The sequence below is a fragment of the Heteronotia binoei genome, chromosome 8 (genome assembly GCF_032191835.1).
Source record: "Heteronotia binoei isolate CCM8104 ecotype False Entrance Well chromosome 8, APGP_CSIRO_Hbin_v1, whole genome shotgun sequence".
NCBI classification, from domain to species: Eukaryota; Metazoa; Chordata; class Lepidosauria; order Squamata; family Gekkonidae; genus Heteronotia; species Heteronotia binoei.
The window spans coordinates 59,312,085-59,328,584 of record NC_083230.1 but is presented as its reverse complement, the minus strand read 5'-3'; the positions used below and the strand labels follow the sequence as shown (position 1 = coordinate 59,328,584).

Genomic DNA, 16,500 nt, shown 5'->3' with positions numbered 1-16,500 from the left:
TTTTTGCAGAAAAAGCCCAGCAGGAACTATTTGCATACTAAGTCACACCCCCTGACACTAGGATTGCCAATCCCCAAGTGAGGGCAGAAGATCCCCCGGTTTGAAGGCCCTCCTCCCACTTCAGGGTTGTCAGAAAGCGGGTGGAGGGAAAGGAAATGTCTGCTGGGAACTCTATTATTCCCTATAGAGATTTATTCCCAAAGAAAATCATGGAGAATTGATCCGTGGGTATCTGGGGCTCTGAGGGGGCTGTTTTTGAGGTAGAGGCACCAAAGTTTTAGTATAGCATCTAGTGCCTCTTCCCAAAATATCCCCCAAGTTTCAAAACGATTGGACCAAGGGGTCCAATTCTATGAGCCCCAAAAGAAGGCGCCCCTATCCTTCATTATTTCCTATGGAAGGAAGGCATTGAAAAGGTGTGCCGTCCCTTGAAATGTGATGGGCAGAACTCCCTTTGGAGTTCAATGATGCTTGTCACAGCCTTGATCTTGGCTCCACCCCTAATGTCTCCTGGCTCCACTCCCAAAGTCCCCAGATATTTCTTAAATTGGACTTGGCAACCCTACCTGACACCAAGCCAGCCGGAACTGCATTCCTGGGTGTTCCTGCTCAAAAAAAAGCTCTGAGTAAAAATATTATGATGTTGTTGTTGTCATCACTATTTATAAATTAGCTATTAAAACAATTTCTGTCATATTGTTAATATCAAACAGATGGCACCTAATGCACGCTGATATCTCTGATACCTCATGTGTGGACTGTGGATGACAGGCTGATGTTAAAGACAGAGTAGGTGGCAAGGGGAAGACAGGGGGAGGCCAGTCTAAATATAACTGTCATTGTTTCAGTCACAGGCCTGGTGGAACATTTGGTTTTGCAGGCCCTGAAGAACTGTATCAGGTCCCACAGGGCCCAGTTCTCACTTGGAAGAGTGTTCTACCAGGCTGGAGAATCTCCCTCAAGTTGAGGCTAGACAGATGTTTTTTGGGCAGAGGATTACCAGAAAATAGGGTTGCCAAGTCCAACCCCAGAAATATCTGGGGACTTTGGGGGTGGAGCCTGAAGACTTTGGGGTGGAGCCAGGAGACACTGGGGTGGAGCTAGGGGGAGGGGGGAATGGCGCCGAGGAGCGTGGCGAGCCACCCCGTCTCAGCCTGAGCCCATCTCGGAGGAGCAGCCACAGCGAGCGGAGAAGAGGTGGCAGCGGCGCGACAGCCTCGCCCACTCTGCTCCGCCTCTGGGGTGGAATTGGAGGGGGGGTGGAGGCGGGCCGGGGGCGTGGCGAGCCGCGAGTCCAGGTCCTAGAAGGGCCCGGATTCGCAGCTCGCCATGCTCCTGGCCTGCCTCCGCCCTTCCCTTCTTTGGTTTTGCCTGTGCTGCTGCCTCTTGGCTGCTCCTCCGAGATGGGCTCAGCTTGGGCCCATCTCGGAGGAGCAGCTGCAGCGGGTGGGGAGGGGGTGGCAGCGGCGCGGCACAGTGGCCTCGCCCGCTTCGGGATGGGGCGGCTCGCCATGCTCCCCGGTGCCGTTTCCCCCCTCCCCCCGCTTCTGTTTTTTTGGGGAGCGGGGGAAGAGGGTGGAAATTCTGGGGTCCCCCACCAGGGCGGGAGGGTTGGGAAGCCTACCAGAAAATCACTATTCATCAAGCACAATACTCTTTTGGAGGACATACCAGAAGAGACAGCCCTGTATAGTGTATAGCCCTGTTATTTTTATGATTTTGGAGTAGCCGAAGCCTAGGGCTAAATAACTGTACTAACAGCACTCTGAGTGCCCAGAAGGCACTGACTGCCTGAAGAAGAATTCAGAAGTATTCTGAAGCCTGCCTGTTTATTGTTTTGAAAATCTTCTGCCAGTGTTAAATAAGTTATATTTTACCTCAGCCTGATAAATCTCTGTGAATAGTAATTGATTATCTGCCAAACATCTGCCTGCCAATTCTTTGTTATTGACTAGTTCTAATCAATATTATTTTAGCCCACTCCCTTGCCTTTTGTTATCTAATAAATATTTTTGTGGTTTGGAATTTTAAAATGGTCTGGTGCCTAATTTTGAGAAGTCTGTCAGGATTTCTCTGAGTGTGATTGAGGGACTGAGGGAAGGTGACTGGGAGAAATTTAAAGTGGTTGCCCTCCCAAGTAGACTCTGACTGGGTTCCTCATAGAGAACTACTGAACTATTATTCCACTTACTATTTTCTGTCTGTAGTCTTGCCCGCAACTACTTTACTCTGCAATGCAATAAACATTTGTTCTGAACCTGGGTTGAGAAAAAGTAGTTGTGAAAAGGATTTCAAAAGCAACCGGAAGCATCTCTTCTGACTGCACTTCAAGGTAATCATACCCTCCTTTATTGTTGCAGCTTTTTTGGCAGCAATCTGAGTTCCCAGATCCAAGTTTGCTGCCTAATGTTTAGTTCCTAGAACTTAGTGGAGTCTTTATGTGCCATGTTATCAAAGGACAAACTACACACAATAAAGGCCTATTTGGTCATCTGGCTACCCATTTATTTTAAAGTGGGGTGGTCTGTGATTTTGTTTTACTCACCAGACAATATGTAGGTGAGGGTGAACTAAATCCTACTTCCTTCCTTGTCCTCCTTTGCTGCATTCTGTTGTTTGAGGTATTTTTCTGTCATCCTGGTTATGATATTGGACGTGAGCTAGGATGGATGAAAAATGCTTCAAACAATAGGATGGCATACAGTTTGCCCCCTCACTTGCACAATCTAGTTTGTGTAGTTTGTGTAAAACACAAATCCTCTCACCACAAGAAAAATGAAATAACAAAGCGATTTATCAGAAACCTACTGAGATGAAAATCAAAACCGTCCAGTAAAAAAATGAAATTAACCAGACAAAAAAACCCGCACCTCAATGAAGCTTTTCTTAGGAAGACATGCCATACTTCAGTGCCAGCACTGGGAAGCGGGGCCTCAACTCACTGTGGGTCCCATTTGGGATTCCATGTGAAGGGAAGAGTCAGCAATGAAATGGGCAGCCATAGTGGCCACGTCCTGCAAAGCAGGATGGGGTGCACAAACAGCTTGGAGGCTGGGTGGCAGAAATGGCAGAAAACCTGGCCCTCCCCCTCACAGGTGGGCCTATGATGAGGCCTGAACTAGAGCATACAAACCAAGGCATTAGATGATGGTTCTAGTGTTCAGAAATTCAAATCAAAAGAGATAGTTCTTGTGATATTTTGACCCCTAAGCCTCCTATAGGCTTTAATTTATATATATATAAAAGTACCAGGCAGCTAATCAGAAGTGGTTTGTTGTTGTTCAGTCACACAGTCGAGTCTGACTCTTTGCGACCCCATGGACAAAGTCACGCCAGGCCCTCCTGTCTTCCACTATCCTCCAAAGTCTGCTCAAATTCGTGTTTGTTACATCAGTAATACCATCTCATCTTTTGCCATCCCCTTCTTCTTTTGCCTTCTGTCTCTTCCAGCATCAGGATCTTCTCCAGTGAGTGCTTCCCTTCTCATTTGGTGGCCAAAGTATTTGAGCTTCAGCTTCAGCATCTGACCTTCCAGGGAACAGTCTGGGTTGATTTCCCTTAGGACTGACTGCTTGGATCTTCTTGCAGTCCAAGGGACTCTCAAGATTCTTCTCCAGCACCGCAGCACAAAAGCATCTATTCTTCTGCACTCAGCCTTCCTATGGTCCAGCTCTCACAGCCATACATTACTACTGGAAATACCATCACTTTGACTATATGGACTTTCGTTGGCAAGGTGATGTCTCTACTTTTTATTATACTGCCCAGGTTCGCCATAGCTGTCCTCCCAAGGAGTAAACGTCTTTTAATTTCATGGCTACAGTCACCATCTGCAGTGATCTTGGATCCCAGAAATGTGAAGTCTGTCACTACTTCCATGTCTTCCCCTTCTATTTGCCAAGGAGTGATGGGGCCGGATGCCATGATCTTGGGTTTTTTGATGTTGAGTTTCAAACCTACTTTTGTGCTCTTCTCTTTCACCCTCAACAAGAGGTTCTTTAGGTTCTTTTGCAACATTTGACACAGTTTATTATATTTTGGTGCATCAACTGCAGTCAATGCTTGGGATAAAAGAGACAGCTCTCTGCTGGTTTCATTCTTTTCTTGTTGGTAGGAAACAAAGAGTTTCCATAGGAGAGGCAGCATCAGTTGATTGGAATCTGATGTATGGGATACCCCAAGTGTCCATTTTATTCCTAACATTCTTTATGCTAGAACTTTGACCAAGACAATCAGAACCATTGGAGTGGATTGTCAAAAATATGCAGAGGAAACTCAGCTTTACATCTATGTACATCTCCAGATAGAGCTGTGAATGTCTTGGGACAGTGTCTTGAGGCTATGGTCAAGCATCTGAGAGTAAACAAACTGAAGCTTAATTCAGAGAAGATTGAGGTGAAGCTTGTAAAAAGGCTGAGTATTTGACTGGTGTTGATCTACCTAGATGAAGTTCACATTTCTCTAGTCAGGTTAAAAGCTTGGGAGTGCTCTTGGACCTGGCCTTAAAATTACATAAACTAGTTAGTGTCATTACTAGGGTACCTTCTTTCAGTTACCCTTTGCTCATAAACAGCAGACCCTTATTTAGATGCTGCAAACATAAACACACTGATCTACACTACTGTAATCTTCAGATCAGACTACTATAGCATGCATTATATGGGGCTGCCTTTGAAGACACTTTTGATACTTTCCTGAGCACTGCTTTTCCAGATCAACAAACCGTTCTGCCAAGAAAGTGCACTATGACGTATACAAGAATCCATCGTTCTAGAATATAGTTCACATTCTCTCCTTAGAGCCAGGGAAATCCTTCAACAGTCCTGTGCAATTCAAATGCTAAGAACAAATTGGCTATTGTGAAATAGCATATCATCCTCCTTTGGAAAAAGCCACAGTCTGCAAAGGTTTCTCGATAGGGCTAGCATTGCACCTGTCTAGAAAATAACAAGGCTCGTTCTAATATCATGGATGTACACAGGCAGTGTTTTCATCACTTGTGTCATCTTGCTTGTTGGATGAAAGAGGTGCAGGCAACTTGCCATGGATCTTGTTTTTGTGAATGCCAATTTCTCTCCTGAACTTTAGAACTCTGAATGCCCCCAGCAGAACAGGTAGTTTAATATGGACCGTTGTGACATATCACATGGAATATGCTAATATGCACAAATGTTAAAGGATGGAGAATCATTTGTATATTCATATGCGAAATTGTCCCCATTTTTATATGTTCTTTTATTTTTTGTCTTTCTATATGTTTGTACTAGGAATAAGGCCAGTTGTGGAGAAAATTACAGCTCTGGGTGAGTGCCCCCCACCCTTGCTGTCTTCCTACCCACCCAAGTGATGGCACTCATTCCCCACAAACCCCTCCCTCTCCAGGCTAGACCCTTTAAATCTCCAGGAATTTCCTAACCTGGAGTTGGCGACCCTATCTTTTTCTCTTTATCTGCCCCTCTGACTTCAGCTTTCCATCACCTTCCCCCTCCCTGCAGCCTCTACATAGGAAAAATGCAGTCTTTCTCCACAGTAAGGGGGAGACCAAAGCAGCTTACATCATTCTCCTCTCCCCCCTTTGATCTGAACAACAACCCTGTGAGGCAGGTTAGGCTGTATGTCTGTGACTGGTCCAAAATCACCCAGTCAGTTTCCACAGCAATAGCTTGGGTCTGGAAGACCCCACTCTGAAGCCCTAACTCTTATGTCCCCCTCAAACTCCACCACAGAATCTCCAGGAATTTCCCACCAATCTGGAAATGGTAGCCTTATTTAGGACTGGCTCCATGAGTTCTGACTCAGAGGTCTTTAGTGATGCATTTCAGACCAACACTTCCTCTCTGATAATGTTGTTAGTCTTCAGCATAGGACTTCATTTATTTTATTTATTTATTTTTATTTTTTATTTATCTGAGATTTATATCCCGCCCTTCCCACTAGGTGGCTCAGGGCAGCTTACAACATGTAAAACTAACATAAAATATAAAATTAAGCATTAAATTAACATTTCATAATTTATAGTTAAAAATCTAAACAATTATTATATACATAAACATTAAAATCATACAGCGGTCTTAAAGCTACACTCGATTCAAATTCGATTTCAAATTCAGTATTTTGGTGTTCAGTGTTCGATTTCGATGCCGGTTAGCTGTGGGCCAGCCGGAAGAGGGCTGTCTTACAGGCCCTGCGTATTTGGGTAAGGTCCCACAGGGCCCTTACCTCTTCCGGCAGCTGGTTCCACCAAGATGGAGCCATTACGGAGAAGGCCCTGTCCCTTGTAGCTTTCAAACAGGCTTCCTTTGGCCCGGGGACAACCAGGAGGTTTTGAGTTCCCGATCTCAGTGCTCGCTGGGGAACGTGTGGGAAGAGACGGTCCCTCAGGTAGGCAGGTCCTAGGCCATATAGGGCTTTAAAGGTAATAACCAGCACCTTGTACCGAACTCGGTAAGGTATTGGTAGCCAGTGCAGAGCCCGAAGTCTCGGCTGAATGTGCTCCCACCTTGGGAGCCCCAATAACAACCGGGCGGCGGCATTCTGCACCAGCTGCAATTTCCAGGTTCGGCACAGGGGCAGCCCCATGTAGAGGGCATTGCAGTAGTCCAACCTCGAGGTGACCGTAGCATGGATCACTGTTGCTAGATCGTCGCGCTCCAGGAAGGGAGCCAGCTGCCTTGCCCGCCTAAGATGGAAAAATGCGGACTTGGCAGTGGCTGCTATCTGGGCCTCCATTGTTAAGGAAGGCTCCAGAAGTACCCCCAGGCTCCTGACTCTATGTGTCGCAGTCAGCGGCGCACCGTCAAAAACCGGGAGGGGTATTTTCCTTCCCGGACCCCGACGGCCCAAGCAAAGGACCTCTGTCTTCGCCGGATTTAGCCGCAGCCTGCTCTGCTTGAGCCACCCAGTCACAGCCTGTAATGCCCGGTCCAGATATTGTGAGGTGCAGACCGGCTGGTCGTCCATAAGCAGATAAAGCTGGGTGTCATCAGCATACTGGTGACAACGCAGCCCATACCTTCGGGCAATCTGGGCGAGGGGACGCATATAGATGTTAAATAACATCGGGGAAAGAACCGCACCCTGAGGCACCCCGCAATCAAGCGTGTGCCTACGGGACAGCTCATCCCCAATAGCGACCCTCTGTCCCCGACCTTCAAGGAAAGAGGAAAGCCATTGCAAGGCCAACCCCTGGATCCCCGCATCGGCAAGGCGGCTGGCCAGCAACTGATAGTCGACCGTATCGAACGCTGCCGATAGGTCCAACAGCATCAGTACCGCCGAGCCGCCCCGATCCAGATGCCGTTGCAGGTCATCTACTTGGGCAACCAGCACCGTCTCCGTCCCATGGCCCGGGCGAAAGCTGGACTGAAGGGGATCAAGGACGGAAGCGTCATCCAGGAAAGTCTGTAGCTGCATCGCCACTGCCCTCTCGATAAGTTTGCCCAAAAAGGGCAAATTCGAGACCGGCTGATAATGTGCCAATTGGGCCGGGTCTAATGATGTTTTTTTTTCAAGAGGGGACGGACCACCGCCTCTTTAAGTTGTGTTGGAAATTGCCCTTCCGTGAGGGATCTATTTATGATATCCCGTACAGGATATCTAAGCTCCCTCTGGCAAGATTTAATAAACCAGGAGGGGCACGGGTCCAATTTACAGGTTGTTGGGCGTGCAGATAAGAGGATCCTGTCGACTTCCTCCAAGCTGAGAGGGCTGAAACCATCCAGAACATAATCCGAAGACAGGCCCGGGGCCTCGGTTTCACTAACTGCCTCCAATGTTGCAGGGAGGTTGAGGCGGAGCGACGCGATCTTGTCCGCAAAGAAGTTCGCAAAAGCCTCACAGCCAATCTCCAATTCTTTACAATTTGGTCTGCCCTGAGGCAGTGTTGTTAAACTCCGGATTATATTAAATAGTTGTGCCGGGCGCGATGTTGCGGACGCAATCTCAGCCGCAAAGTATGTTCTCTTTGCAGTTTTGATTGCCACCTCATAGGACTTCATAATCTCTCTATAAGATGTTCGAGTCGCTTCGTCTCGAGTACGCCGCCATTGCCTCTCTAGTCGTCTGAGTTCCCTTCAGTCTCTCTCCCTGGGTCGCACTTTCCCTCTTTATCTGGTCTGTTGTCACAGGACATCATTTCTTTTCCCTTTCCAGAGGAGGATAGGGAGGAGTCCTTTATCTGCCTTTATCTGGCTGTTTCCCTCCTTCTTTCTCCCTCAGCCAATCGAGGGAAGGATTTCTTTATCTCCTCTGTGAATCAGTGCAACAGGCAGTTCAGCCAATGGGAGAGTAAGAGAGCCAGTAACTGCCAGAACGAAGGTTGGTTGCCTTTAACTGACAGAATCAGCTTGACTGGCTAGCAACAGCCACTCGGGCGGGAGAAAAGAGCAGACTCAACCAATGGCACAAAAGTACTCTTCATTGATAGTTTGATGAGCCAAAGGTTGATGCACCACAGTCCCATCCAGTCCCAACCAATGAGGGAGCTTGGGCTTGCCAATATGAAAGGGCTTTAATTATTAAGGATTTATTATCTTAAACAAACCAGCAAAGGGTGCATGTACCAAAAGCAGTAGAATTGTTAGGACTCCCATCCAAAGACCTCAGGAAATTATGGTTCTCTGTGGGTATAAGAATCTATATTAGACATTCCTTAGCTTTCTCAGCAATCTAAAAACTCCAATTTCTGCAGTTCAATATGATCCAGTTTAAAACTGGTTTAAGTTTGTAAAGTACATGTAGTCACAAGAGCCTTTTAAGTTGCAAGAGAATACTGTTGATATATTTAATTCTCAGCATGGCCCTGTCTCTGAGTACTTAAATCAGGAGAGTAGGGCCTCAGACAGACAAGACATACATCTCTACAAACCTCAGAAATGCTTGCAGAAAAATCTGAAATCTTAAAAAAGCAGGATTTATCCATTCCCCAAAATGAAGAGGAGAGTTGGATTTGTACCCTCCCGTTCACTTGGATTCTCAGAGCAGCTTACAATCTTCTCCTCCTCTCCCCACAACAGACACCCTGTGAGGTAGGTGGGGTTGAGAGAGCTCTTTTGAGAACTACACTTGAGAGAGCAGCTCTTTCAAGGACTGACCCAAGGTCACCCAGTCAGCTGCATGTGAAAAAGTGGGCAATCAAACCCAGGTTTGATTAGAGTCTGCCACTCTTAACTACTACATCAAACTGGCTCTCAGCACCTGTAAGTTTAAGACATGAATACCATCAGTGGCCACTGCTAGGCAACCAAAACAGTATTGCCAGACTTTCTGTCAGAAAAAGGCAGGGGGAGGAGGCATGGCACTTTCCAGGTATGTTTTGATGTTTGAACGAAAGCACAACAGGGTTAGGTCCACCAGCAACTTGCGTGATTCACCCAGGCCCTGCTACTTGCTCATATTCAACAGCAGTCACCTCATGGGAAACCAGTGTGGCATAGTGGCTGAAATGGCAGACTAGGATCTGGAAAGCCAGGTCCAAATCCTTACTCTGCAATGGAAGCTTTTTAGGTAACCTTGAGCCAGTCATATACTCTCAGTCTGATCTACTCACAGGTCATTTTTGCACTCACCTTAATCAGCAGCGACGATCCTCTTCACCGCGCAGGATCTGCGCGGATTTCGCACTAATTGCCGCGGAGCACCCAGAAGAGCCGGAAAGTCCCGGCACTTTTGCGGCGCAAACGGAAACTGGTTTTTGGCAGTTTCCGTTTGCGCCGCAAAAGCGCCGGGACTTTCCGGCTCTTCTGGGTGCTCCGCGGCAATTAGTGCGAAATCCGCGCAGATCCTGCGCGGTGAAGAGGGTCGTCGCTGCTGATTAAGGTGAGTGCGAAAACGACCACAGTGTTATTGTGAGGATAAAATGTAGGAGAGGAGAATGATGTTAATGGCTGTGGATTCCAACTGCAGAATAGATCAATCAATCAATCAATCACTTTTTATTTGTATCCCGCCCTCCCCGCCGAAGCAGGCTCAGGGCGGCTAACAAGAATTCAGTATATACATTGTACAATACAACATTTTAACTACAATTAATTAAAATCTATTAAAATTCTAAAAACAGTAAAATTAATATTTTTGTGCTATTACCTAGATGGCAAACTTTACTTAGCCGTTCTAATCAGTGAAGGCCATTCGAAACAAGATGGTCTTGCAGATGGGATGTAAATGAAGTAAAAATGATAGATAAATCTGAAGAGTGGGGGAGGCAGATAAAAAGTTGGTTAGTGAGTGGGAGTCAAGCACACAGGGAAAGTGGAGAAGATATGAGGGCTGGTCAGAGGGGAGAAAGAAGAAATAGTGTTCTGCCTGCGCTAAAGGGCAGAGAATTAATGCAGTAAGAAGAAGGAAATGCTGTACCTTTAAATGCTTGGAATTATGGGTTTCATAGTTCTTTAGATGCTGTAGGTCAGGTGGGATTATATAGTTCCCCCTAATTGGCTAATTGTGGAAAGTTCAGCCCCCTCTGCGGACCCGGGAAAGTTTACTGCCCCTTTCCTGTCTGTTTTGCAATCCTTTGTTAAGCTGTTTGTTCAACATGGTGATCCAAGGGGATGTGTCTGTCTTTTCACCTCACATCCGTAACTTGTAAGAGCCATTTCAGCATGCATGTCCCACCCGATACAGCAGGGCGCAGTGAGTACTCTGTTAAAGGCCTTGGGATGTCAATAAAGTCTGTAAAAGTTCTACAAGTATGAGTGCATGCGTTGAACACATCTGGACGAAGGCTGCTAGAAAGCTACCCTGGCAGCTGGGCTTCAGAATAAATAGTGTGGGGAAGAGAAATAGGAGGAAATTAAATTACCCCCAAAAGACCTTACAGTTTTGCTGCTTGTTCATTTGTAATTTTAAAATAAAATGGGTTTACAATCTAAAGTAAGATGGCAATTAAAGTAAGTCAACACTTCAGTATTAAAAAGACCATGCCCACCAAAAGCCCACCATATTCATTGAGACAAATACACTTTGGTTCAGAAAATATTTTAAAACAAAAATAGAGTCCAAAATGAAACATGGCAGCTTTGTCTTTTTGGCTATAGCATTCTTTTTATGGATATTTTATGGATATCTGTTGCTTTTATAAATTATAGTGCCAGTTTTATGTCTGATGTTATATAAACATTCAACTTAAAGCAATGCCTTGCCCAGAAAGGCTGACAGCATATGATGAACACAACCATGCTTTGAAAAATGGATAAAAGCACAGGAACTATTTAGTCCATCCAAGTTGGATGGGAAACTAATACATGCTAAAAGCAAATATTATTTTTATTCATTTTATTTTATTTAGTAGGCTTATATTCTGCCCTTTCCCATGAACGGGTTCAGGGCGGATCACAACATACCAAAGGTAGAAAGAACTACGGTTGCCAAGTCCAACTCCAGAAATATCTGGGGACTTTGGGGGTGGAGCCAGGAGACTTTGGGGGTGGAGCCAGGAGACACTGGGTTGGAGCTAGGGGGGAGGGGGAAACGGCGCCAGGGAGCGTGGTGAGCCGCCCCGTCTCGGAGCGGGCGACGCCGCTGCCGCCTCTTCTCCGCTCGCCGGAAAGGGGTGGGAGGTTGAGAAAGAAGCCAGGAAGCTGGAGGATGTGGCTGTTATTACCGCCTCAGCGCAGGCGCAAGCTGTGAGTGTACAAGAAAACTTTTTTGCATCGCATGCATGCCCCGGACTTCACCTGTCCCTCACTTATACACCACCTCCAATATGGGGCGCCTGCACAGTCTCAAAAAGCAGTCGAATGAAGGCGCATGCGCTTTGGCTCTGAGCACTGAAACCGACCCTATGCACATGCGCATATCTGGCCCAAGGCTTCTTCCCTCTGCCCTGCCCCTTCTCTCTGCATCAGGTCTTCTGGCTCATTATTTTGCAACTTTTCGCCCGCTGGCGTTATGTGTGTCTCCCTTTACCCCTGCGAAGTGCTGGACTACATCCATCAGCCCTTCCTTCTCACCTGATAGAGATATGCAGTGGCCGCGGCCATCCCCTTGTGGTCTTCTCATAGCGCCCTTACCTGACACATCTGGGACTCTCCCATCCCAGAGCGAGCGATGCCGCCGTGCCGCTGCCGCCCCCCCCCCCACCGCAGCTGCCTCTCCAAGATGGGCTCAGCCTGGGCCCATCTCGGAGGAGCAGCTGCGGTGGGCGGGGAGGGGGCGGCAGCGGCACGGCGGCTCGCTGCGCTCCCCGATGCCATTTCCCCCCTCCCCCCGCTTCCGTTTTTTGGGGCAGCGGGGGAAGAGGGTGGAAATCCTGGGGTCCCCCGCCAGGGCAGGAGGGTTGGGAAGCCTAGAAAGAACTGATCATATGAACATTTTATTAAGAAATAGAGAAGTCATAGGAAGGTTCTGATCAGTATTCCTGTGTACATACAACTATTTGCACATTTATTTACTCTTGCACATAGGCAAGCTAATGCTGCCACCTTGAACAGATACTCATTTGTGCTCCCAAAAATGAGGAGGGGGGAATCTCTTGCTTTGCACAAACATACCCAGGACGAGGAAAGAAGGGGAGATAACATTACTCACTGGCTCAGATCCTTATACCTTCCTTCTGCTTGCACATTAGTCTTCTGTTGCAAAAATGGTCCTTTTGTCAGTGAGTGCATTTCTTGGGCACTAAGTATTTTTCCCTCAAACAAGACCAGAGTCTTGAATGAGAAAAAAGCAACTTGTGCCAGAGGAAAGCAAACCACAATGGAGGAAAACCCTAAGAAACTGGAAAGAAGGAATAAGATCCAAGCCACCATCTTTTCTTTTCCTTTTCTTCTCCTTAACCAGATTCAGAAAATAAAGGAATGCTTAGTTTGACAGTGTGACAGATTCCAGTCAGCTCACATAGTTTTGCATCTGGATTGTGAAGCCATCACCCACTTTCTGCCAGTGTATCTTCTTTCATGTGTTGAGCTGACGCTCATTGTTTGTCATTATTAATACAGGTATGTGCATGTTAAAAATCAAAAAGGTCTTCTTACCTTTACCAAATAAACTTGGCAATCACTGACAAAATCATATTCTAGTCCATCAAAGGTATAATAATGCCGATCCCCATAAACAGTACAGACAGCAGGACAGGGATAGTAAGTGCAATTAAATATCCCACGTCGACAAGCACTGTAGGAACAAAATAAAAAATTATTCAAGAACTTCTGAGTGGAAATCTATTGTGGGTTGGAAATGAAGGGGCTGTTTAGACGCACAGTATAATCAGTTGTCGCTGCTGTTTCATACCAGATCAAAAGTGGCTGATCAGACAGCAACATCTGCCTCCCGGTATTAACTCGTAGTAGCCCCCCCCCCTCCCCCAAAAGCCTTCTCGGAACCGGAGTATTTTGTTACCTGTTCCATTGCGGTGTTTTTTGAGTTCTCCAGTTTCACTTCATAGTTTCCCCGTCTGGATAGTTCTCGACCAACTTCCGGATGTCTGAAGGCTGTCCTGGTGCAAAAGGAGCTTCAGACATCCGGTTTACGGTCGCCATTTTTTTTTTACTACTTAGCGATATGCGCATAACTGCATAACCACATAATGTTTTAACTTATGCGCATGCACATGATGCACATAAAAGTGGAGAAAATAGGAACTGCATGGTGCCATCATGTGGATGGCAGAAGACGGTTTCACCACGGAGTGATTCGAATTGCAGTATGGCAGTCTGATCGATAATATCCAGAACAAATATATTCGGAACAGAACTGGGTCAGTTTAACACGGACTCAACACGCTGTGTGAACAGGGCCGAAGATACATCTCTCTTTCCACAAAACATAAATTAATGAGTTGTTTCATCTGTGTGCTTCTTCTGGTAATCAAGATATGACCATTTTACAAAATCCTGAATAAAGGATTCAAAATCCTGAATAAATCCTGAATAATTTTTTAAAAATCCTGCATCCAGAATATAAATAAAAATTATGAAATTTCCTTGCTATTGTCCATGAATCTTAATATACACAGTGAGAGTACACATATTTTGATGGTTAAATATAGCAAACAGTCCAAGCTATGGCATATTCAAATATTACAACACAAATGACAAACAGTCTTAGGGCTCCAACAAATGAAACAAAGATCACACATTTTATTCCATTAATAACATACAAAACTGCAAGCTCTTACAACCTCTGTTTGCCATGTGGCCATAAAAGAAATGGAGAGGGACTTTAAGCATTCAACCTCCATTAGATTTTCCTTTTCAAAATTGCTTTTTCAAAATTGTATTTTAAATACCATATTAACTCAAAAGAGAGATGACCCTGAATGTAAGATGACCCACTTACAAAATAATATATATCAAGAAAACAACAACATTACATTTAAGGACAAAAGTATAACTTTAATGGAAATTTAAGATTACACCCTCTTTTTTTGTGGGTGGGGTTATTCCTGAAAAAGCCTCGTTTTGCATTTCAGTAAATACAGTAGAAATGTTATTGTTTTTAAAGAACATATATTTTCTTCTTTAAAATTCTAACAACAAAGCAAGAAGCCTGGTTTCAAATATACCCAAATCAAGTATTCTGTGCACAGCCCAGAATCAAACTGAAGTTTGAAGGAGCCTGCAGTTTTCATTTTTATAGACCAAGAAAGACATGGGATCTTTATCTCATCAATTTGAGCTCTTAAAGAGGAGTAAGTTACCTAAGCCCAAACTACCAATATCAGGTTCTACAAGCTTTAAAACTGTGGCATATGGATTTTATTTGCTTTATTGTTACACTATCATACTTGAGAATGCCATTTACTGCATCATGAAGAATAGCTAGACTTTTATAGCAAAATTATAATTTAATCTCCATGCACAAACTTCATTAAAAGTAGCATATGCACCTTTTAAATTAATTATTTCATTTACACCCACACGTTTTTCAGCAATGGAGCCCCAAAGTGGTTTATATTGTTTTCCTCTCTTCCATTTTATCCTTACCACAACTCTATGAGAGGTTCAACTGAAACTGTATGACTGGCAAACTTCCACGGCACAGTGGGGATTTGAACCTGAGTCTCCCAGATCCTAATCCAATAACCACTACACCATGCTTGGTTTTGATATATCAATTTATAGCCTTGTGAAAGATCAAGATGGGTAGCAATGTTAGTCTGTCTGTAACAGTAGAAAAGAGCAATCTGAAGAAGTGAGCTCATACCCTGTCACAAATTTTGTTAGTCTTTAAGGCACTACTTGACTCTTAGCCTTGAGAAAGACAGAATATAGGACCAGCAACCATTATTTTATATGCCATTTGGTTCTCTTTTCAAACTTGTTTTCATTTTTTCTTAATTTATTACTTGAACGTCTTTCATATTCAATTATCAATTTACATAATTCATGAAAGCTAATGTGATCCCATAAATTAATATTTAATGCAAAAATTCATCCTGTCATTACAAACTAATACTTTGGTAATGAAAAGTAACAATTACTCACCATGTATAACAAGGTGTAGTTATTATTTCTCCTGACATATATTCCCAGTCTTTCCACGTACATGGGCAGCTATCAGGGACATAGCATTTTCCTTTATGTTCTGCCATTCTTGAAAACAACAACATTAATTTAAAGCCGAAAATCTTCTACAGAAATTAATAACTATCTTTCAGTTAAAGAAGTACCATATATCAACTAGCCCCTGCTAGTTGTTGCCTGAATAGCAGGAAAGACTAAAGTTATTAGTACTTGATATAATTCATCAGTGATGATTTTATATAAATTGTTCTACATAATGTAACAAAAAGAACACATGGATATTTGTATATATAATTTCAGTTCCAAGAAGATTACTAGAGCTAGAAACCTGAGCTAAGAGGGTGGACTGTAATCAGGGCTTTTTTTCTGGAAAAAGAGATGTTGGAACTTTCAAAAGGGAAATGAAAGAAAAACACACGGGTGCCCCTCATAAACTTTTAAACATTTTTTGAGAATTTTGTTTTCCCAAAGAGGTTCCAGAACTCCATTCCACTGTGTTCCCCCAAGAAAAAGCCCTGATTGTAACACTTTCCTACCACCAGGAACATTGGTGGAAACTGTTATTAAAGAGAGAATAAGTTGGAAAATAGATGAACAAAAGTTATTGAGGAAGACTCAGCATGGGTTCTGTAAGGGAAGATCTTGTCTCACTAACCTGTTAGAGTTCTTTTAGGGGGTGAACCAACATGTGGACAAAAGGGACCCAATAGATGTTGTTTACCTTGACCTCTAGAAAGTTTTTGATAAAGTTCCTCATCAAAGGCTCCTTAGTAAGCTTGAGAGTCATGGAGTAAAAGGACAAGTCCTCTTGTGGATCAAAAACTGGCTAATTAATAGGAAACATAGAGTGAGTATAAATGGGCAATTTTCAGAGTGCAGGAAGAAGTGGGGTACCGCAGGGTTCAATACTGGGTCCGATGCTTTTTAACTTGTTAATTAATGATTTGGAATTGGAAGTAAGCAGTGAAGTAGCTAAGTTTCTGGATGACACTATATTTTTCAGGGTGGTGAGAACCAGAGAGGATTGTGAAGCACTCCA

At 44.5% G+C, this 16,500-nt stretch overlaps 1 protein-coding gene across 1 annotated transcript in view; it reads right to left on the bottom strand.

Annotated features, from left to right (window-relative positions):
* The window catches only part of OTOGL (otogelin like), a 205,828-nt gene that overhangs the window by 138,665 nt on the left and 50,663 nt on the right, over nt 1–16,500 (bottom strand). Inside the window, exons 24-25 of the mRNA XM_060245136.1 lie at nt 15,423–15,530; nt 12,972–13,110 (exon numbers count right to left, since the gene is read on the bottom strand). Of these exons, the coding sequence (XP_060101119.1) occupies nt 12,972–13,110; nt 15,423–15,530 (247 nt within the window). The remainder of the gene's footprint in view (nt 1–12,971; nt 13,111–15,422; nt 15,531–16,500) is intronic.